General features: G+C 39.3%; 2 protein-coding genes across 2 annotated transcripts in view; one reads left to right on the top strand and one right to left on the bottom strand.

Annotated features, from left to right (window-relative positions):
• LOC126474605 (LIM domain only protein 3-like) overlaps positions 1–24,290 on the bottom strand; it is a 1,048,859-nt gene that overhangs the window by 173,432 nt on the left and 851,137 nt on the right. The window lies entirely within an intron of this gene.
• LOC126475280 (ATP-dependent RNA helicase glh-2-like) lies at positions 13,458–18,006 on the top strand. The gene is made up of 2 exons (XM_050103036.1): positions 13,458–13,543; positions 17,508–18,006. The coding sequence occupies exons 1-2, from the start codon at positions 13,529–13,531 to the stop codon at positions 17,946–17,948; spliced, it is 456 nt and encodes a 151-aa protein (XP_049958993.1). The 5' UTR covers positions 13,458–13,528; the 3' UTR covers positions 17,949–18,006.

Here is a 24,290-nt window from a genome sequence, read left to right as displayed (position 1 = left end):
CCGTCTATCTGTTACATTATTACTCTGCTACACGCCAATAATCGGTAAGTGAAATCAAATTAGGTAATAGTGTTATCAAAAACCAGTTACAAGTAAAATATATTTTGAAACAGAAGCTATTGTAAACTAACACAAATTTTCATTATCAACATAGGGAAAATCGTTTAGTAAAAAATTTTGCAAGTATCACATGTTCGATGGAAAAATATTTTCTGTTTGAAGCTACAAGATGGCGCACGGCCGACGAAATACGGCTTTACTGTCCATATTGTTGTTGTTGTGGCCTTCAGTCCGAACACTGTCTGATGTAGCTGTCCATGGTACTCTACTCTATGCAAGCCTTTTCATCTCCGAATAACTACGGCAACACACATCATTGTGTACTGCTTACTGCATTCATCTCTTGGTCTCTCTCTACAATTTTTACCACCCACATTTCCTTCCAATACTAAATTTGTGATCCCTTGATGTCTCAGAATGTGTCCTATCAATAGATCGTTTTCTATAATCAGATTGTGCCACACATTTCTTTTCTCCCCAGTTCCGTTCAGCACCTCGTCATTACCAGAATGAAATTTTCACTCTGCAGCGGAGTGTGCGCTGATATGAAACTTCCTGACACACTAAAACAGTGTGCCGGGCCGGGACTCGTACTCGGGACCTTTGCCTTTCGCGGGCAAGTGTTCTACCATCTTTTTTTTCATTTTGTTCACGGTTTATCGTTGTGTTTGGTCGTTGCGGACGTCACATGACATCCGTTCATGTTCGTAATTGATCCTTTCACTCAGTTTTTTATTACAGAGGCCAACCAGCTCTCTGACCGAACACTCTGAGCTACCGTGCCGGCACCATCTGAGCTACCCAGACGCGACTCACGCCCCGCCCGCGAAAGGCAAAGGTCCCGGGTTCGAGTCTCGGCCCGGCACACTGTTTTAATCTGCCAGGAAGTTTGACGTCGTCGTTAGTTACATGATGTATCCACTCAATCTTCAACCGCATGTCCATACGTTACATAAATGTAAAAATGTGTAGCAGTTTACTCACCATAAAATTCTGTATCTAAAGGATTAACAGTACATTCCAAATATTGTAAATATGTAATACAGTACTGAACGTACAGAACGCGAAATATTTACAAATGGTGCACAAAACACAGTGTCATGCCTAACGCTCCGGTCGCAGGTTCGAATCCTGCCTCGGGCATGGATGTGTGTGATGTTCTTAGGTTAGTTAGGTTTAAGTAGTTTTAAGTTCTAGGGGACTGATGACCACAGATGTTAAGTCCCATAGTGCTCAGAGCCATTTGAACCATTTTTTTGTCATGCCTAACAACAACCGTCGAAAACGGCGGAAACTGCTTATGGCAGTCTGTAGTGAGCATTCTTTTATGTGATTCTAAAATCAGTCACTAGACTGAAGTGCCTACCAAAAAACATCGTTTATTCCTAGGCACACTATCCTCTAGATACAACACTCCCTGCTACCGGTGCATACTTCATTCTGCAGAATTGTTATCGTCGCTTTCGTTTGTCAGCAATGTATGCAGAAGTCAATAAGCGTAACTTCGATTCAGGGGCACCTGTCTACTGTACACTGATGAGCTGATGAGCTAAAACATTTTGACTACTGCTCACCGCGAGGTTGAATGTCTCCTGCTAGTGTTGCGGGAACGTGACGCAGTACGCAAAGAATATAAACGGAAGAGGGACGAATGGGCTGTCACTATAGCGGAGATACGGGCCGCAAATGCAGAAATCCACGGATATAAGCGGTTTTGACAAAGGGCACATTGTTGTGGCGCTGCGGCAGGAAACGAGAATCTCTGAAACGGCGAAGCAGATCGGTTGTTTGCATAGTACTGTTGTGAGCACCTGTGGAAAGTGATTGAAGGATGGTGGAATAACGCGTAGGCTGTACGGTACTCGGCTTCCACGTCTCACCATAAAAAGTGGAGGTCGGAGGATTCCCCGCTGTGTAACCCAGGATAGGCAGTCATCTGTGGCAGACATGACGACAGAGTACAATGATGGTGCAGGCGCAAATATTTCGGAGCACACCATTCAAAGGCTATTGCTGAACTGGAGCTCCACATCACACAACCCCTACGTGTTCCTATGTCGACTCAAAGACACCGTCAGTTATGACTGTAGTGGGCACAGTATAACTGAGTTTTCACCGTGGGTCAGCAGCGCGTGATAGCCGCGTGGACTAGGACACCTTTTCACGGTTCACGCGGCTCCCCACCCCCCCCCCCCCACCCCCTTCCCCACCTACCCACCCCCATCGAAGGTTTGAGTCCTCCTTCGGATATGGGTGAGTGGATGTGTCCTTACCATAAGTTAGTTTGAGTTAGATTAAATAGGGTGTAAGCGTACGGACCGATGACCTCAGCAGTTTGGTCCCAGAGGATATTACCACAAATTTCCAATTTTGTTTCACCGTAGATCAATAGGAAAGTGTCACCTAACGAATGAATCGCATTCCTTGTTACACCAGGTTGATGGTTAGGTCCGTACACGCCGTCATCCAGGGAAATGGCTGCTTTAAACTTGCAGCACGCTACAGATTCAGGCCGGTGAGCTGTGGGGTACACTGAGTTGGGCTTCTATGCGATATGTGGTAGTACTCGAAGACACCATGACAAAAGTGAAATACGTGAGTATATGTTGCCGATCACCGGCATCCCTTCATGACTGAAGTATTCTCTGATGGTGATGGCACCTTTCAGCAGGATAACTCTCCGTGGCACAAGGTCAGAAACGTGCAGCAGTGGTTTGAGCAACATGATAGTTAACTCAAACTGATGTCTTAGCCAGCAAATGCCCCTGATGTGTACCCACTGGAACAGATATCGGGCACCAGTTGCATGCCCACAAATCACCGTCACGTAATCTGCGGGAATTTAATGACCTATGAGTAGACAACTGGTACCACAAACTTTTGGAAACTAATCAAGACTTGTAGAATACATGCCAAGCATAAGCGCTGCTGTACTGTGTTTGAAAATTGGACTGTTTTGATAATCCGTCTTATGCAAACAAAATTCGTTTATTTTTCATATTTATGCAGATATGTTTCAACACCTATGTGTCACCTGTCGGTCAGTTTTTTTATTTCTTAAAATTACATCGCTAAATGAACTGCATTATTATACATCTGTTCTTGTGCTCTTTTTCTTCGTTTTTTGACAGCATGTCATCTACAAAATTTTCCGTCCTGTTCCGTGTCTCTGGTTGGTGTTTCGATCAACTGCTGTTCAGTGCACTGTTTCCACACAATTTTTCACAATTTTTTTTCGCTCACTAGATCGCCTCCCATGCACTTTCACAAACTTGATCTGAGCAGATTGAGAAGTATTTCCTCAGATCACGTTTCGCCATATTTTGGGAAATTGCATGGGAGGCGAACTAATGAGTGAAAAAAATTGTGAAAAATTGTGTGGAAACAGTGCACTGAACAGCAGTTGATCGAGACACCAACCAGAGACACGAAACAGGACGGAAAATTTTGCAGATGACATGCTGTCAAAAATACAACGAAAAAGAGCACAAAAAACTGGTGTATAATAATGCAGTTCATCTAGCGATGTAATTTTAAGAAATAAAAAATTTAGCCCACGGAAGATGACACATAGGTGTCGAAACAAGTGTGAGTAAATATAAAAAAATGAACTAACTGTGTTTGGATAAGGCGGACATTCAAAACAACACAGTTATTACATTGCAAACACGGAAGCACATCAAGAGCTTCAAATATAAGTAAAATGATTATGTGGTTGAAAAGTAGACCAACACGCTGTTAAACAGTTGGTCATAATGTTTTGATTTATCGGTATATATATATATATATATATATACATATGCACAAAATTGGGAACAACTCAAACACAAGATTATCAAAACAGCTCAAGATCAAATTCCTTTACGAAAACAGAAGAAACATGCTTGGTGAAATGAAAACTGTGATCATGCAATCAAAGCCAGACAAGAGACATTTAAAGCATGGAATAGCAACAAGACAGAAGACACATATGATACATTCCTGACAACTAGAAAAGACACTTCAAAACTAATTAGACAAACAAAAAGACAATATGAGAATAGTCAACTCTTAGAAATTGAAGAAGATTTTCAGAAATACAATACCAGAAATTTTTATAAAACTTTTAAAACCAAAATAAAGGGGTACCAACCCCAGAATCTTTGCTTCAAGAAGGAAAATGGACAGTTGGCTCTTAACAACCAAGAAAATTGCAAAGAACTTTCTAAATATTTTAAGAATCTTCTAAATTGCCCCGAGCCCACAGAAAGATTTCCACCAAAAATTCCCCAACAATGCAATCCAGTTTCACTTGCACCAAATGAAGAGGAAATCATTAAAGAAATTCATAGGTTGAAAAACAACAAAGCATCTGGTGAAGATGGAATTGTTGCAGAACTTTTAAAGGCAGCTGGTCCAAAAACCGTTAAAGAAATTACTTCAATCATGCAAAACATTTGGAAAACTGAAAAAATTCCTGATGAATGGAAAACCGCCTTAATTCACCCACTTCATAAGAAGGGAGACAAAACTGATGTTAATAATTACAGAGGAATTTCTCTTCTTCCAGTCACATACAAAATCCTCTCTCAATGTCTTCTGAACCGAGCACAACAACAACTTGAACGGAAAATTGGCGAATATCAAGCAGGTTTCAGGCCAAATAGATCTTGCCCAGAACAGATTTTAGTCCTCAAACTAATTCTCAGACATCAAAAAATTTACAATAAAAAACTAGTTTGTACCTTTGTAGATTTTAGAAAGGCTTATGACTCAGTGGATCGTGAATCTCTTTTCCAAATTGTGAAAGAACAAGGCCTGGATCCTAAAACCACGGCAATTATCAGAGACACGCTAACTGGTACAAAATCAAAAGTAAAGTTCAGAGGAGAAATTTCAGAATCCTTTGAAATAAAAACAGACGTGAGGCAAGGTGATGGACTCTCTCCGTTGCTATTTAACTGCGTTCTAGAAAAAGTAATACAAGAGTGGCGCGAACGAAAATTGGAGTTCAAAATTGACCAACCAGTGAAATTAGGACGAACAAATATTCGAATAGACTGTTTGGCCTTTGCAGACGACTTGGTTATTCTAACGCAGGACATCCAAATTGCTCAGAAACAAATAGAAATTCTTAAAGAAACAGCAGAAAGAGTAGGTCTCCAAATCTCATTTGAAAAAACACAGTATATGACTAGCAACAAACTGGCACCCAAACTTTTGGAAACTAAGTATGGAAAAATCAAAAGAGTTTCGCAATTCAAATATTTAGGTGAAACAATCTCAGAGACTGGTCTAGAAAAAATTGGAAATGAAATTCGTTGTCAAAAGATGGAGACAGCTTTTAGACTTACAAAAGACATCTACAACAAAAAATGTCTCTCGAGGTACTCTAAATTGAGACATTACAACACGGTCATAAAACCAGAGTGCCTTTATGGGGCTGAAACGCTAATTTTAAACAGAAAAAAGGACATTCAAGAAATCCAAAAAAGAGAAAGAAAAGTAATCAGAAAAATTCTAGGTCCAAAATATACTGAAGAAGGAACATACAGGCTAAGAGCAAATAGTGAAATTCAACAATACACCAGCATATATTCGGATATGAAAAAACGCAGATTAAAATTTTATGGGCATATTAAAAGAATGGATGCTACCAGACTAACTAAACAAGTAGTGGAATTCTACGAAAATCGAAGTAAAGCTAAATTTGAGACAATAAAATGGATTGCTGCTATAAAAGAGGACATGAAAGAGGCAGATATAAAACAAGATGAAATTGAAGACAGAAAATTATTTAGGCAAAAAATTCATGACTGGGTAGTTGGTCAAGCTGAAAAACCAAAGAAAACTGGAACCACATGGTCTGATGAAAGGAAAAGAGCTCATTCCGAGAGAATGAAAACAATTTGGGCAGAGAGAAAGTCTAAAAGAAAATAACTGAATGCCCCGTGATTGTACTTCGCGTGGTCCAGTAGGGCCCAAACGTGAATAATATATATATATATATATATATATATATATATATATATATATATATATATATATATATATATATTGTGTTGTTACTACTGCAATTTCCGATAACAATTGTAGCAGTTATTATATCGATGCAGCTCACACTGCACATCGGGTAAAAGACTGAATTTCTGTTATGGTGGAAATCAGCGTATAAAACATGCTATGCTGTTATCATATGACTCATGGTGCAAAATATTCAAGAATTGAGCTCATTTCTAGGACAGGGATGATAGAAAAGACACTTATGAAATAAACAAAACTGTATGATCTGAAGTTAGATCGCTGTGACAAGTGAAATTATTACTTCAGAAACGTTTCTTTGAAACGGGCTAGATGTATTCGGTAAAATTTTGGCAGTGTTTTCATTCATCATGAAAAATGATGTTTGAAAGTTTTGTGAAACTCGAGTTGTCTACCATCTCAAACTCAGATGATACACCCAGAAAAGCTAAGTGCTCCGTATGTGACGTAGCGCCGCCATAGGGTATTACAGTTATCGACAAAGCACACGGCACTGCAGTAGGGATCGGAAAAACGTCTTCGTCATAATCATGAAAAGTATTTCAAATTCATGTGACTTTGTAGTTTCAAATTCATTATGCTAAACGGAAAAAAATTCAAGTTTAGTTATGTTCACGATGAACTAGAAAAAAGTGTGTCATTAAATTTAGAAATAAATAACAAAATAATACATACTATTTTGCTAAACCTCTCACTGCTCTCCCAGTTTCGCGTCTCACTTCCCCTTCTCTTTACTTTCCTCCCTCCAACGCTTCCTGGCTACTCCTCTACTTTCTTATCCCTCCTCTCTCTTTCTTACAAACACACATACACAAACATACACACACACACACACACACACACACACACACACACACAAAAGCGCGCGCAAACACGCACACACGTGCACGCAACATGACCTATGTCGTCTTTCATCGTACGACAAACATCTCTAGGCATTGAAATCAGCAAACTATTCGACTCTAGAGATGTACTTATTGTCACTATAGGCACTATTTAATCTATTCGATGAAACGAGACAGACGTCAAGTCAACACGACTTTTCACATGAAACAGAATGGATGAATGATATTGTTCCACCTCTTACAACTCATGAAGAAATGCACGCGAAGAAGTACGAGCAAATAACATTTGCTTTTCAGGTGATGTTAAGTAGCTACACGCGTATACCGAAGTATTTTATATCAAGACGAGGACACCGAGAATATGAAAGCAAGCACGTAACTGGCCGTCTTATGCAATAACTACATATGATAAAAAATCTATAGAAAGAGAAATACTCTGGAATACTGGACAAGGAAATGAAAAAAAATCTATGTATTACAACAGTGAATTGCAATAACTTTGTTTTGAGGATATGTTTTTGAGAACGACATTTAGTAGTTTTACGCGAACCGATTAAAAAAAAAATACTAAGGGCAACGATGAAAAGACATGAGCAGATCTGCTAGCTCGTATAGTAGTGCGGTTGGCTGGTTGTGGGGAAGGGACCAAACAGCGAGGTCATCGGTCCCATCGGATTAGGGAATAATGGGGAAGGAAGTCGGCCGTGCCTTTTCAAAGGAACCATCCCGGCATTTGCCTGAAGCGATTTAGGGAAATCACGGAAAACTTAAATCAGGGTGTCCAGACGCAGGTTTAAACCGTCGTCCTCCAGAATGGGGGTCCAGTGTGCTAACCACCGCGCCACCTCGCTCGGTGTATAGCAGTACGAAAGTAGTCTTCGCACTGGAGGCTACAACAAAAACATACCTACAAAAGAGTAAAATAAAATAAATACATCTCCATTTACGGACCGTATGATGGACGTTTTATGACATATAGCGGTCCCTGAGAAAGCGGAAAACCATGACTTTTCTAGTGTAGCATCTTATTACCTGAAATAACTTAAGAGTGAGTCACATTTTTAAAATGGAATTAGAAATGCTGTGCCGAAGTGAAAGTATATAACGGGAAATTTATTAAATGATTACATGTCCTGACAGTTTCTTTAAATAATCCTGAGTGTCAATCATTTGTCTGTAAAAGTTAGAAACGAGAGATAATCTGTACAGGGATCTTTGCGCAGCTCCGTAGTGTATAAAACATAAACACGGCAAGTAAACCGATAAAGTTCAATCTAAAGATGTCATCGTGAGTCTTTACAGCAAGATCCAGATTATAACCAGAATCGATCTTAAGCAACAGGGCACATAAAACTTCTCAAGAAGAACTTAATGATTTAACCCTAGGACGTCCAAGCCATTTTTTCTAACTTGGATGCCTAAGTGTGTGTGTGTGTGGGGGGTGGGGGGGTGGGGGGTTTGGCGAACCCACAGGTATTAAAGAAGTTTACTGACGAAAAATTACAACTTTCAAAATGGTTTATGTATTTTAACTAAGGCATCGGTTTATAAATGTTGTTAATTGTTATAAATATTGGATTGAGTGAATAAAAAATTGACGTATTACAATACAAAATACAGATGTGTTCATATACAATAGACTACTCTGAGTCCTCAACTGAAAGGCAAGAGACACACTTCACAATTTTTTCTGAAAGTGTGTTACACACATGTTTATGACACTGTTTACAATACTGTTTTGGTTTACTTAGATTGTTGTACTTCTGCTTCTTCGGTTTAGCTTCTCTTACACAAATATGGCACCAACCGTTCCCTACAGGAGGCTGACGTGCTTCTGTTGTCACTTCTTTGATTTTCTTTTGTAGAATAGTCTCCATTGATTGAACAATTTGGTTAGATAAGCCTCTTGCATCGGCACGTCTTTCTTCTACCTGCAATTTCACTAGTTCCAGCGCCCTCTAAACAAGCTGAGCATCTCATCAGTGGTGAGGTACCCCCTGGTTTGTACAGTAGTGAAAACCTATCATTCACTTTGTTGAAAATATCACGAATTGCTGTGAACTTGTCTGCTTCATTCTTAGCTGGCGGGTACTTTTGTCATCAAATCTTATGATTGCAATAAGTTCCTTGAAACGTTCTCTTGCCGTAATACCCTTGTAAACTGGCTAACCCATTAGGTCTGACAAAAGATCGCGTGCACTGACAGAATTGTCCTTATTTACCCCCATAAGTATCAGAAATCCTATAAAGGCGTACAATTCTTTCTCATTAGTCAAAGTAACATCTCGCCTAACTGCCTCTACATTTGAATGTTTTACTATAACATCCATGATGTCAGGCGTAAGAAGTAACTTCAATGCTTCTCCATGTGAATGGAAAACACCAGCTGGAGTTACTCCTGCCTGCTCTCTTATTATATTAGAAACAAACCTCAAAGGAATTCTAGGCTTTGTGGTTACGTACCTTCTACCAGACTTGGCCACAATAACATCCTGATGGTCACTGCCTGAAGCTGCGCTATCTTCATCTTCTCTAACATCCACATCACTTTCCAGATCTGAATCATACTCCATAACACCATCCTCATATTCACTTTCATTCCCAGAGTCAGAATCTTCATCTAAAATTTCATTCAGGACTCTTTCTAAAGACGAGTCACGTGTTCTTTTAGTCACTTCTAAGTCTGGGTGTGAACAGTAGGGAACTGCACTAACTCACTGCAAGTTTACAAGATAAATAACAGCTGACTGACATCAACAATCACTTCCTCTGAAAGTAAACCGATTGTTGTGAATATCAAGAATACCAACCAACAAGAAACGAACTTGTATTTTTGTAGAGATGAGAAACATGAAATACTACTAAGGAAAATTTTCTATAGCATGGAAGACTAAGGGGGGGGGGGGGGTGTGTGTGTTTGTTGGACCATAATAAGTTTACTTATTTTTTTCTTTCAAAGCAGGATTTCCTATAAAATATATTCACACTAATGTTTCATAAAATAGCCAACAAACAATAACTCAAAGGGAATATATAGTATGAAAGTTACTTGGGCAAGCCGGCCGAAGTGGCCGTGCGGTTAAAGGCGCTGCAGTCTGGAACCGCACGACCGCTACGGCCGCAGGTTCGAATCCTGCCTCGGGCATGGATGTTTGTGATGTCCTTAGGTTAGTTAGGTTTAACTAGTTCTAAGTTCTAGGGGACTAATGACCTCAGCAGTTGAGTCCCATAGTGCTCAGAGCCATTTGAACCATTTTTTACTTGGGCACTATCAGGGGACATAAAAAAATGGTGGGTTCAACGAACCCCCCCCCCCCCCCCTTCAGGCGTCCTAAGGTTAATTCATAATCTGGAGTTATCAAAAAGGAAGGTAGAGCGCTTTGGCTCCAGGATTCAGCAGCGTACTCTTCTGGGAAAATATGTGAAACTATCGGCACGTATACAGCGAAAAATAGACAACGTCATCTTTGAAATGGAAAACAATCTAGTAGCTTATAGTGATGTGAATGATCTGATGGCATCTTTAAGAATGGAGGACTGGAGAATTTTCGTTGACTTCTCTAAGTTAAGCTTTCATGCTGTTTAGCTTCACAACAGAAACTCACAGCCGTCTGTTCCAGGTAGAACACGGTGTACATATGCAGGAGAGCTATGAAAGTGTAAAATAACGTCTTGAAAAATTAAATTATGAAGTCCATCAATGGCAGAAATGTGCCTATCTGGAGTCTATTGCTAACATACTTGAAATGCAGTTAGGATAAACCAAGTGTTGCTGCTTCTTTTGCGAGTGAACAATCGTCACAGGAGATCAAACTACACACGAAAAATATGGCCTGAAAGGAAAATAATGGATCCTTGAATAAAGAGAATTAAGTACACTCTCTTAGTGTTTCGTGATAAAGTCTTATTGCCACCTTCACTCATTAAGTTTGGACTTATGCAGAGTTTAGTGAAATTGATGAATTGGGAAGGAAAAGCATCAATATCTAGAAGCAAAAGCTTAGCATCGCTAAGATCAAAGAGGGAATCTTCGTTGGACCACAGATTTGAGAACTGTTTAAGAATGAAACATTTCGTACGGTTATTGAAGGGAAAGGTAAATCAGTTTGGGAAAACTTCAAATATGTTGTTCACAATTTCTTTGGGAAACAAAGAGCTGAAAATTACAGTCTAGCTGTAAATGAACTTCCGAGGACATACCAAGAGGTAGGCTGTAATATGTTGCTCAAGATCCACTTTTTGGACTCACATGTGGACTTCTTTTCAAGCAATTGTGGCGCTATGAGTGATGAGCATGGAGAGCGTTTCGCTCAAGACATTTCAGCTATGGGAAGAACATATTGGGGCAAGTGGATGTCATCTATTCTTAAAGACTGTTGTTGGTATGCCAAAAGAGTTGCCCCAAAAGTAGATTACAAATGAAAAAAAAACCTGAGGATTCCGTGCAAACTTAATTATAAATATATTATAGTGTATCCCTCCTGGGAATCCAGAATCTCAACGATTTTTATCTGTTTTCGATACTGATACTGGCAATATATCGGTCCGGGAATTCCGAGACGGTATCAAAATCTCTACAGTGGTTCCTTAGACTAGCCTGGACAAATAAAAAGAAGCGAGCAGGGGACTTTAGTTTATATATGTAGATACAGAACATTTAATAAATCATTTTTATTTACTTACTAAAACATGACTATACCTTACATTTTATGCTTGCATGCAGTAAGGTCCGCCCTTTATGCTATTGACACATGGTGATTGCAATGTATGTTCTAATGACAAAAAGATATTTTTATGTGATATATTTACATTTTAACAATTTCGGATATTTTTACTCTTTTGTACAGCGAAATCTTGCTTCTTGCCAAATTTCACGATTCTACGTCAACGGGTAGTACTCAACAGGCATTGAAGAGTGAATTTGTGAGTATCAAAATAAGTGACATAAAGGCTCGAATTTTTGATTGAATTGACCTAAAAGCTTAAATTTTTTACACCGCCAAGTAAGCATAGACCCAAGTAAGTAACATATATTTTAATTTGATACGCCAACCTCTTCACGAGAAAGAGGGATCTTGACAACCGGGCAGACAGACAGACGGACAAAAAATGACTAAAACATTTGTTCTTGTTATATAATTAAAAATTAACAATTATTGCATTTTTTTTAATTTTTCGGTGAAACCTTCCTTCTTGCCAAATTTCATGACTCTAGATCTATGGGAAGTACCCTACGGGCTTTGACGAATGACATTCGAGTATCAAAATACGTGACATAAATGAACGTATTTTTTGATGCATTGCCGTAGAAGCTTAAAATTTTCACACTGCCAAGGAATCACAGAGATTAATATGTGACATGAATTTGTACTTGATACTTCTGCACGTTCCTCAGAAAAAGGGTTCTAACTAGTCGGGCAGACGGACAGATACATAGACGGACAACAAAGCGATCCTATAAAGGTTCCGTTTTTACAGATTGAGGCACTAAAGCCTAAAAAGAGAACAGAAACGCTTAAGTGAGTATTTAAAGAGACCAAACGGAGAAGGTCCATATATTTCAATCAACCGGGAGCTAACAAAAAAATTTCTGGTGTCTTATTCTTGTTCTTCGACCTCAATTTGGTTGGAATTGACTATTTCGGAAGAGATAGGGACAACTTTAATTTTTTTGGAGACCAGTGTTATCATACTAACTATACTGAAGAAGTGAAGATTCATATAGGCCTACCCTGTATGATCAGTAGACATGTGCATTGTAAACAGGCTTCTGTTCGAGTGGCATCCAGTTACGTGTTTTCTTGCGGTAAATATTAATATGGCGACGTAGCCATTAGCAATAATACACCAACCGAAACTATTTAACTGATGGAGAAGCAATAGCGGAGTTTCCTGTTAATTTAAACATTTTAATTTTAGCTTGAGTAAACACAAATGATTTGTAGTAGTTTAACGATAGTTAATTATTAAAGCAGTTTGCAACAACTTCTTACACTATCTTGCCTAGTTCCAAATTTCTGAAGTTCTATATGGAACTCTGTGAATGAATTAATGAAAACAATATATCTACAAGAGAAATCAAGGCATTGTCTTTGCATTCACCGCCGGAGACATGCATCTGGATGTCCTGACGGGACTTCGAACTCCGTTCCACCAGATTAAGAGCGTCATTTCATTCCGGTCGGTAACACCCGAAGGACGTTTATTGTAACTTCCTATTCTATGAAAGTAGCAGTTAATCTCCTACTAAGTGACAGAACGAAGCATTAATGAGAGAGATATTCTCGGAAAACTACTTCCGAAAATTTCTGTTTTGGTCTGTTCGATAATAAACACGCCTTAATTATACACAGGCACTATCAGAATTTTCCATTTAGCTGCGCACCAATCAAACACGCTTTATTTGTGCCAATAGAATACTGTTGTGTTCACTGCGTCGTACCGTAAGGCTGGAGGTACAGAATGTTGCATGAACGAAGGTCAACTGTCGCGTACGTCACGCAAAGTGGTGTTACACTGACGCTAAACGAGCGAGCATTGTATATAAGGCTCGCTTAACGATTCTCCACTAGTGTGAAAAAACGAAACAGCCTCGCAGCAACATGAGGACTCTTCTGGTAAGTGTCCCAGCGGCGCTTTTGCCCAAGAATGTTTGAGCGTGTTTTAAGAAAATACCTAAATACCATGAGACAGAGTTTATGGTAATTTCGATTAACACATAAAAGGGAAAATACTTATTGTGGAAAGAAGTTTCTGATGCCTAAGACCATTCTAGAAGTCACTGCCGTTTTCGGAAAATCAAACGTGTTCTGAATTTACATTTACGTATAAAACCCGTAGACATTGCACATTATTACCAATTTTTAAGACTTACAGTCCTGTTTCTTTTACGTGCAAGTTCAGGGAAAGACGACTACCATCATGCCCCATTAGACGTCTTAAACTTATTCTAACGAAGTTAAGTTTATAGGACAGCCACAAACCGCCATCGATACTTTTTATAGTGAGCGGTTTCTCTCAGTTTAACCCTGGAATTTACAGTTTAAAGTAGTTGGCCACTACGGAAGACGGAACGAGTATAAGACAAAGCGCCCATAGTAACAAAGATTCTGCTTGCAGCACCTACTTCGAAATGCTGTTTGTGTTGTAAGACATGCAACAAGAACGGAATTTGATACATCCGAATATCGTTCTGAAACGTAAGCGAGATATAGTGAATATCTTTGATGGATTTCTATTTTAGGTTTGTTTCCTTTATTATTTTCTAATTATTCACTGGAGGCAATTCCATCGTTGGAATATTTACGTTTTAAAAATCTTCTACAGGCTGACGAAATAAAACTGGCCTCGAATTTAGGACTGATCCATATCAATGAACAAGAGAAGAACACGTCGCAAAAACCGCTGGAAACTGAAATCGACGCACGAATAAATTGCTGTCACATGTTTGTACATGCCCATTTCACGCATACTCTATCCTGATTACTCCGATGTACCGTTACGTTTGAATGAGTGAGAGGAGAAAATGTATTTAGTGACTATATGAATGTAGCACAAAATGACGATCACAATAAAACAACGCGTGTTCATTGTCGAGTGTTATGTGATGCACAATTCGATGACAACGTGTGTGGAACTGTTTGCGTTATAATTTAAGGCTGGGAGTGTTGTGACAAAACTTTCATCAAAGTCTGCAATGCAAAAATTAGTGGCAAAATGACGCGCAAGGAGCGTTGTAGCGAAAAGAACCGTAATTATTCGAAAAGCGTTCGAACATCAGAAAATATAAAATGATAAAGAATGTAGCAACCAGTCACGGGAACATAATTTATTTATCTTGTTGCAAATCGATTTCGTATGATGTCAGTCATCATCGGTGCTAAAATAAACACAACAGACAGGGCATAAACAACAACTGCTTTAACAAACGAAAAAATTGACAGTAAAACATAGTTACATCAAATTAAAATTCAAAGTCATAACATACCATTTTTCTAACCGATACATGCCATAAGTAGAAGTACTGTCCTTCGCAGATTTCTACCATCAAGTGAGGCATGAGCAGAACATTGAAACGCTGTAATGCTATCGCTCAGGCAGAATTGATACAAGTACGTGACAGTGGTAAATCGAGCACAGCAGTGGAGTAATATTAACGGCGGCCATTTCTAGCATCTTCTGTGATTTCCATTAGTAAGGGACGATTCCACGCAAGAAAATATTTTCCGGGCCAATTTTGTTTTGCGCACCCTGAATCTCCCGCTGCTACATGCAAAGAGGATAAAAATTGTGCTCTTATCCAGTCTTCACAGACATAATGGCCTGAAAGAAATTACATAAATAAACACATGAAGTGGTCTAACATTTTCTATTTTGTGAGGGATTGAAATACTGCCAAATGGGGCAACAACTGACAGCTGAATTACTGAAATATTTTTTTCTTACTGTCTACTGTAGACTTCTTCACATTGGCAACCGGTTTTCTTCAAGTACTGAACATCCGGTAACATTAAACGAAAATATTGTTAGTAATGTACTATACACATATGACAAAGTGAAAGAGTGTATATGGGGCCAAAGTAGACGAAGAGCAAACAGTCGTTTGTGGATGCCGTGTATAGCGTCTACGACTACTAAAGTATACAGAATAAAAAGGGCAGAATTTATAGAGGAGTGGAGGGGTACTTACCATGAACTAATGTGCGCGACGTTTTTCTTGGCTGAGAATGACGTAAACTACGTAGTTCATAAAGACATTTCCTAAAGATACATCTCCACATACACGATGAGATCGGCTCTACAGTGCAGCTAAGATGTTTACTACCGTTGCTGATGAGACCAGAGGAATTAAAACCGCGAGCAGTCTGTTTCCAAAACAAATATTTTATCAGCTACGGACCCGCCAGCAAAATATTCCTTCAAAAATTGATTATGAAAAACGTATGTGAAGTTGTTTAGTACTAAAACGATATCATTAACGAGTGAAAAAAGAGCTACATTCGACTATAACGAAATATTTCATTTATTCACAGATCAGTGTCTTTGAACAGCTGCTACAAGCAGCGTTGCTCTCCTCGTAGAGCTATTGAACTACCGGATGATCAAAAAGTCAGTATAAATTTGGAAACTGAATAAATCATGGAATAATGTAGATAGAGAGGTACAAATTGACACACATGCTTGGAATGACATGGGGTTTTAGTAGAACCAAAAAAATACAATAGTTAAAAAAATATCCGAGAGATGGCCCTTCATCTGATCAGAATAGCAATAATTAGCATAACAAAGTAAGACAAAGCAAAGATGATGTTCTTTACAGGAAATGCTCAATATGTCCACCATCATTCCTCAACAATAGCTGTAGTCGAGGAATAATGTTGTGAACAGCACTGTAAAGCATGTTCGGAGTTATGGCGAGGCATTGGCATCAGATGTTGTCTTTCAGCATCCTTAGAGATGTCGATCGATCACGATACACTTGCGACTTGAGGTAACCCCAAAGCCAATAATCGCACGGACTGAGGTCTGAGGACCTGGGACGCCAAGCATGACGAAAGTGGCGGCTGAGCACACGATCATCACCAAACGACGCGCGCAAGAGATCTTTCACGCGTCTAGCAATATGGGGTGTGTTTTTTTTTTTAGTTCTAATAAAACCCCATGTCATTCCAAGCATGTGTGTCAATTTTTACCACTCTATCTACATTATTCCGTGGTTTATTAATTTTTCAAATTTATACTGACTTTTTGATCACCCGGTATGTTATGCCGCAATTTTACGAAAGGTTGGTTCAACAGTTGGGATGTATTTATTTATTATCTTTCACTTCTGTCTGCTACCTGTTGTTTCATTCCTGAGTACAAATCCCTCTCACTCAGGACAAAGCCTACGTTGGTGATACAATAGTCGTGGCACATACGACGAAGTCGTGTTCAGCGATGCGACAGAAACTATCATTCGAAGCGAAATAGTCTGAATAAACACGGGCTCTAAAATTCATACCTTAAGAGCTACGAGGACTGATTCATTTTCAATGTTGTGAAATGAATCTATACTATTGAAGACTCTTTAATTTCCATATTTTGGGAGGAGGTAATATGGACCAAAACAAAGAAAAAATGTCAGTAGGCATGTGCTCTAAAGTGGGTACCTTAAGACCTATGAGCACTTATTTAGTGGAAGATGCGTGTTTCACAGTAACGAAGATGAACAAGTGTTCATAACTCTGAAGGTATACACTTTCGAACCGATGTTTGCCGGCTATTTTTTCCTTCTTTTAGTCTGTACTACACATTGTCAAAATATGGAAAGCAAAGAGCTTGCAGAAGAAGATATTTATTTCACAGTATCGAAGGTGAAGAAGAACTCATAGCTCTTTAGATATAAATGCCATGTTCACTATATTTCTTTTGCTTCGAATTACCATTCCTCTTATATACCTGAATACGACTTCGTCCTTTGGGTCAAGACTATCAAATCACCAATGTATACTTTTGCTATGGGACACGACTTTTTGGATCATCTTGTGTATTCTGGAGTTGAGTGTATGCTTTCATGGAGATGTTTCGTCCTCTACGCAGGTCCTGGCCGCGGTATTGGCAGTCGCTTGTGCACTCCCTCGCCGACCAAATGGTCGTCCGGGAAATGCTGGTATCAACTCCGGGGTCCCTGGAAATGGTGGCTTCGTCTCTGGATTTCCTGTGAATGGAGGACTGAGTCAGGCCTTGCCGGGGTCTGGTTTCGGACAGGGTTACCCAAGGTTCGGCGCTGGATCCCCGGGCAATGGCTTCGGTCAGCAGTACCCTAGCAGCAACGGCCTCGGTCAGCTATTTCCTGGTAACAACGGCTTCGTTCAGCCATTCCCGGGTAACAATGGCTTCGGTCAGCAGCTTCCTGGCAACGGCGGCTTTGGCGGTCGGTTCCCAGGAAACGGCTTCCAAGACATTGGCTTCAACAGACCTCTCCGTAACTCCGGGGAACGAGACGACTCTAACAGTAGCGAGTCAAGAGAAAAGGATTGAAATGCCTGTATGACACCTTGAATTTTCCTGCGATGCATTAAAGAGCTACAATCTGCAATCTTTTATGTTCACTGATACGATACTTGGTAAATATGAACACCTTCCAACCGAGTTAAATTCCCTATCTACAATGGTCAATTTTATATTTCTTCGTACATACAGAACGTTTTTAAAACTTTTATTACTGAAACAAAATTCTATTTTTGAGACAACATTATACAAACGCTACACTATTATCAACAGATACGGTCGTTTACTTGAAGCGATATTTACGGTATTATAATATTAACCAGTGAGAGAGAAAGAGAGAGAGAGAGAGAGAGAGAGATGTCACAGTAGTTGAGGCGTTGAAGTCTAAATGAGCAAGAGAAGACTGAGAATCCCTGTCCTTCACACATGGTTGCTCATGGTTTCAACAAAATTTCTTAATAATATAATGATTCGTACTGCTTCCGGTTCAATGATCCAGAAAGTGACATAAAGAAGATAGTTGTGTTATGAATCCGATATACGAGTATCTCGGGCAGCCTGCTGAAAAGTGACAAACGGTGCTATATAGCACCAAGCCAGACAAAAATGTGTGAAGGGTATGAGAGAGGATAGTGGGATATTGAAATAAATCTTAAAAACAGATAAAGGTACCCTGAGCTAGTGTTTTTGAAACTTGCAGCAAAGGACAGACCAGGAAATAATCGGCGTATTTGGTGCAAGGAAGCGATATGTATTTTTTTTTTTTTTTTTTTTTTTTACATGTGATGACAAGTACTTTTCAACTGGAACACAGATCGAAGAAGTTACTTCGCAGTTACTTTGTTTCTGTTGCTCACTTCCATTAGGACCCGCGACTCAGGTTGACTATTTTTCGCTTTGTCAAAATTTATTCCACCTTCTAGAATCGTTGTTAGCACAGATCTAATATATCAGACACATTGTTTTTCACATAAGTATTTGGATCTCTGCTTTTAGATAAGCTTATTTCACAGCTTACGCAAGCCATTCTGCCACGTACCTTTTTTTATTATTATTGTTTAACAGCACGTCTAACACACACCGGCACTGAAACGGGTTCAAAATTCCAGATAGGCACCACCTAATTCTGCTGAGTTTCTCTTTAACGAACAATTAACAAACAACGCAAACTAATAACGTAATAGGCGATGACCAGTAATATACAGACCACCGAAACTTCTGTTAAAATATTTATTACGTGACCGGTGTCCGTCAGTTATCATAAACTAACGCTTGAGGTACAAATATTTATTTTATTTCTTTACTCATCTATAGGGTTCAATGGGGCAATGCAACCTAAAGCTACTTGGTCATGGAATTAGTACTGACTGCAGATTAGAAAATTTAGGAAAGAAATAACTAAATAATTAATGAGACACGAAAAAATATGAGAGAGTATACGAATAAATAACACATTACAGAGAAATGTTATCAACTACTGCGAGCAACACTTTTATAGAACAGGAGTGCGTCACAAGAAAGCCTTTTGACTTGAATTTGAATAATGGGAGTTAAGCACCCATTTTTTTCAGTTCTGCTGGAAGCCTTTTGAAAACAAAAAATGCCGAAAGTCCACAGCTGCCTGTTCAGTGCCAACTGTTATTCAGGTGCGTATTGTTTTCCCGTCTAGAACTCACTGAATGAATGTGAAGTTTCTTCTTCATGTGTCAATATGGTCAACAACAAGTCCCATGCTGTTGATCTTGAAATCCTCAGTTGCTAGTAATATGACAGGGCTAGTTGAGTTAGAATTTCGAGAAACCTGAACGACGACCTTCACGAAGTGACGGGGCGCATCTGTCTGATCGCCATTTTCTGGGCTAAGAATGTTGTTGGTGTGTGCACAGGGTTTCCAGTTATGTAACATCAAACGAGATAATAGAATGGAAGCAAGAAAAGATATGAAGCATTCGCATTACCGTATTTGGGGGTCGCAGTCGACCCCTGCCTAAAACACGATTAGTCCTCTCGCTCATTCCAAAACAGGAGAGAAAACAAAGAGCAACAAACAACACAAATCAACGTAATGGCCACAGCGATACTGTATGCAGCGGTTAGCAGTGTCGAAACGTGGTAGCTCTGGCTCAACCTCTACAGATATTTTACACAACCGTAGTTCAATGCGCCCCCCTCCCCTCAGTCTAAAACTGCCACGTTAGAATGTTAAAATGCCCGCCCACATAACATGACAATTATGTGCTCACAGCAGTATGATTTCGACACACCTTATGGAGATCCAACTATAAAATGAGATACGTGTATAGGGTGAAAATTATCTGCACGGGTCAGCAAAATAAACGTTTTTCTTTTATATCACAATTACCTGCGACCATTTGTTTAATCCAGTAGATATCGTAATCGCTCTTAGCACTAGTGCAATTAAACAAAACATGAGAACGAATCAGAAGAATGTAAGAAGCGTCCTCCTTGGGCAGTTGCTATTCCATTTCACTTACCGCGTGTGCACGACCTGGAACCAAATGACCATCCACTCAAAAAACAATCTTCGCGGTGGTACCTGTAATAGTGTCAGATGCATCCTACATTTCATCCCTGTTCAACATCCATAATTCGCATGTTCTGAGTGAGGTTAATCCACATGCCACATTTACTCGTGGTCATTAATTGTGGTTCTACGTGTATGTGGCGGCAGATGTTGTTGGTGACTGTTTGATTGGGCCTTATCTCCTACCTAGGCCATTAAATGACAGTCGTTTTTACAATTTCCTCGCCAGAGCGTTGCTAGAGTTGCGGGATGACGTGTCACTCGCTAGAAGACAATGCTTGCGTTTCCAGCATGACGGAGTACCGGCACATTTCAGTAGTCCTCTCCGTCGATTCTTGAACCGACAGTTTCCAGAAAAATGGATTAGCAGTTGTGGTCCCGTACCATAGTCTACTTGATTACCTCATTTGACCGCTATGGATTTTTTTGTGTGACGAGAGATGTGCACCCTGAGAACATCTGGTTGCCGGAGTAGTAGCACTAACAGGAGGAGTTAAGGACATTCCTGCAGTCTCTGGCCGTGTCATACCAAACATTACCCACCGCTGTAACCTCTGTTTACAAGAAATGGAGGCATTTTTGAACTTCTACTAAAGTAAAGTAATTACGTTGTGTTACTGTTGTTGTCTCTTGGTAATAAAGAATTAAAACTTTTGGCTTTATCTTTTGTCCTCACAGAAAAACACAGTAAAAAAAGTATGTTCATTGTCCCATGCAACCTCCCAAAGTTTAAAAAATCATCACAGGAAAATACATTAGCGAAAAATATTTGTTTCGGTCTCCCATGCAAATTGTCACTTTTTGTCGGTTTAAATAATTTTTCACCCTGTATATTCCAGCAAGCATACATATAAATGAATAAAGTAAGTTTAGGGTTTAACGTCCCGTCGACATCAACGTCATTAAATACGTAAATGTACGGGACAAACTAAGACAACAGTTAGCCGCAGAGCGCCATTTGACATAGCAACTGAAACCATCAATGTCTCTCCAGTCGAGACGTAAAATGAGCTTCATTAATGATATCTTCATTAATAATGCTCCAGCATTTGAAAGTGTGTTAAGACACTCTAGTACACACCGTGAGGACAGTATTTTTCAGTGCTTGACGCTAGAAATACATTGGCAGCCTATGATGCGAATGCCAAAGCGCACACACACACAGTTGAGGCGCCAGCGTAAAACAACAAAACTATGCACTTGCATTGAAAAACAGTGTAAATATATGTCTGATACATGCTAAATTACAGATACACAGAGGTGTAGATAAAGCAATAAGAAAAACCACGTTCTTAAAAACGAAAACGACGTTATTTAACAAAGTAATATGCATAAACATCGGCATGAGAATGGCCACCACCAGTCGTCAAGTAGCCAAATCTACAATAAATTGAAAGACCTAAAAGATCTACACCGCTTGACCTTGATGATAAGAAAATATCTTAACTAGGACTAAACAATTGTCAGGCTTTAAAGAGTTTCAATGGTCAAAAATAAAACTACACCACACATAATAAATTAAATGAGAAACGCGAACAAAAAGTGGACAACGTGACAAATCATAAATATAAGTAAAAAAGTGGGCCTGAAGTAAATAAGCGACAAAGTGAAATACTGGTAGAGCGAAGCTGAAAATACGGAACAGATCAGACATTATTACTGTAACTGATTGCGAGGTATAGCGTAAAACGGTATTGATAAAAGGGAAAATCAATCACTCGAAGAAACATAAAGAATATAGTTAATTTCCAGGAAAGTTTGCCTGTCGAAGAAGCGGGCCACAAACGATAGATATCGAACTTGCGACTGTAAATGGATCGCGTGACTGTGGTGACGAGTGAGGTAAGTCAGTTCCTTTCTAGTTACAAGTATTATAGTCAACATTCCTCTTTTGTCATTGCATTAGTGATCACTGTAAACACTGCTCATAGCTCCCGTCACCACAGACACGTGGTCGATTTAGAATCCCAAGTTCGATATCTACCTTTAGGGGCTCGCGGCTTCGATAGGCAAACATTCTTGGAAATTACCAGAATACCTCATCCTCCGCGAGCCATCACGAAGTATGGACCTGAAACAAAGTATGTGTATCTAGCTCCAGAAAGACACATTAATTTCTTACAGAAAGGATCCAACCAGCTGCCAGCCAACACCTGAACTAAGGTAAATGAAATACCTGCATCTATCACGGTTGTGAGGTTTCAATATTCTCGCATGTCGATTTATAGGAGTTTTGATATTTTTTATTTTATCTTTTTGGTTATTTGCGTCTCTGGTGAGTGGTTTGCTATACTTGGCAGATCTTTGTCTGAGAGTAATGGAGTGTGGATCGACAATATTGCTCGCTGACAGCTACAGATGGTAACGTCTCGCAGAGCAGCACACTGGCACAGCACGTCCACAGAATGAGAAATTGAATTTAGAAATAAAGAAAATAATGAAGGTATTGAAGGAAATACTGGAAGGTTGACGTAGGTATTGCTCATTATCTAATATAACACGGAATTGCGTAGCGACAAAATGGCATAATAGTAATAACAATCACTCCGAAATCAACTCACACAAACTGCACTGCGTCTCATGTAATAAACCGCACCTGAGTTAATCAATTAGTATTCATGTTGTTCTGTAGTAGATAACGGCCTGGTTAAAGTTTACTTACGTTGCCTGTAGCGTTTGCGTTACGTGCAGCTTGAATCACGGAAAATCAAGAGGACCAATCACGGATCAAAGATAGCCAATGAGAGAGTCCTTCTTCATTTCTTTCACTTCGGTAAATAAAGGTAGCTGATATTTCCGAAGATATTTTCTGCTAAAACGTGATCTGTAAAGGTCGAACCTTTCTTCCCTAATACTCAGCCCCTCTCATGTTCATGTAGTTTAATTGCCACAGTTCTGCCTGAGTGACGAATGTACACCTTTTCGCACTGTTCACCAAGGGTTGCAATTTGTCTTTACTATTGAATAAAGTTTTGATGCGTTATTTGTATTAAACAGTGCAGGTCTTTAGTTGCAGTACATTAGCTTCTTGCAAAATTATCTGGAATGTTGACAATATATGGAATTTTGCATGAGTGATTAATGTTGGTCAGCATACAAAAGTGGTGTAATTTTATTCATTTTCTTTTTTCAGTCAAATACAATCAATCAGGACAGAGCTATAGCCATTGCTGAAAGCGATTTGTGACAATACGAAGCGATGCACCATTGAATGGAAAGCTGTGTGTTTGCCCTGTGTGGATGTGAGGAGCTGGCAGGGATTATCGTATCAGTAGCTACGTTTTTTCTGTAAATGATAAATATGTGTTTTCTTGTATTAATATCTATATTAAGGTCTCAGGAATTTGTAGAAGAGCCTCTCTGCTCCATTGTAAATTTTCTCATTTTATCAGTTTAAATGCTGTAGTAATGTATCTGTCTAATGGTACCGGTCCACAAACACAGCACATCATCGGGTATCTGAATCCTTATTTTACATCTCAGTGGCTCTTTCTGTAAGAGAATTTATTGAAACTGTCCACGAAAATATTGAATAGCACAAGAGTAAGAGGTGAAACCATGCCTAGGCCCTCTGGCTGAGTATAATAATTTTAGATAGCACATGACTAAGAGGTAAACCCATAGCTGCGCTAACAAGCCTAATTATGTTTTATACACATTTGAATAGCAACAATTATGTTAAGTCATTCCACAGGATTTGCTTTGGATTAGTGAGAAGAGTCTGTTAATGTGATTTTTCTAGGCATTCATCTCTAGGGACATTTGTAAATTACCTACTAGTTTAGAACTGGGTGGGATTTGCATAAATCAACAAGAGCCTTAGAATC

This window comes from Schistocerca serialis, chromosome 4 (assembly GCF_023864345.2).
Source record: "Schistocerca serialis cubense isolate TAMUIC-IGC-003099 chromosome 4, iqSchSeri2.2, whole genome shotgun sequence".
Taxonomy (NCBI): domain Eukaryota; kingdom Metazoa; phylum Arthropoda; class Insecta; order Orthoptera; family Acrididae; genus Schistocerca; species Schistocerca serialis.
Note: the sequence above shows the minus strand (reverse complement) of the source record. Positions and strands in the feature narration are given on the sequence as shown.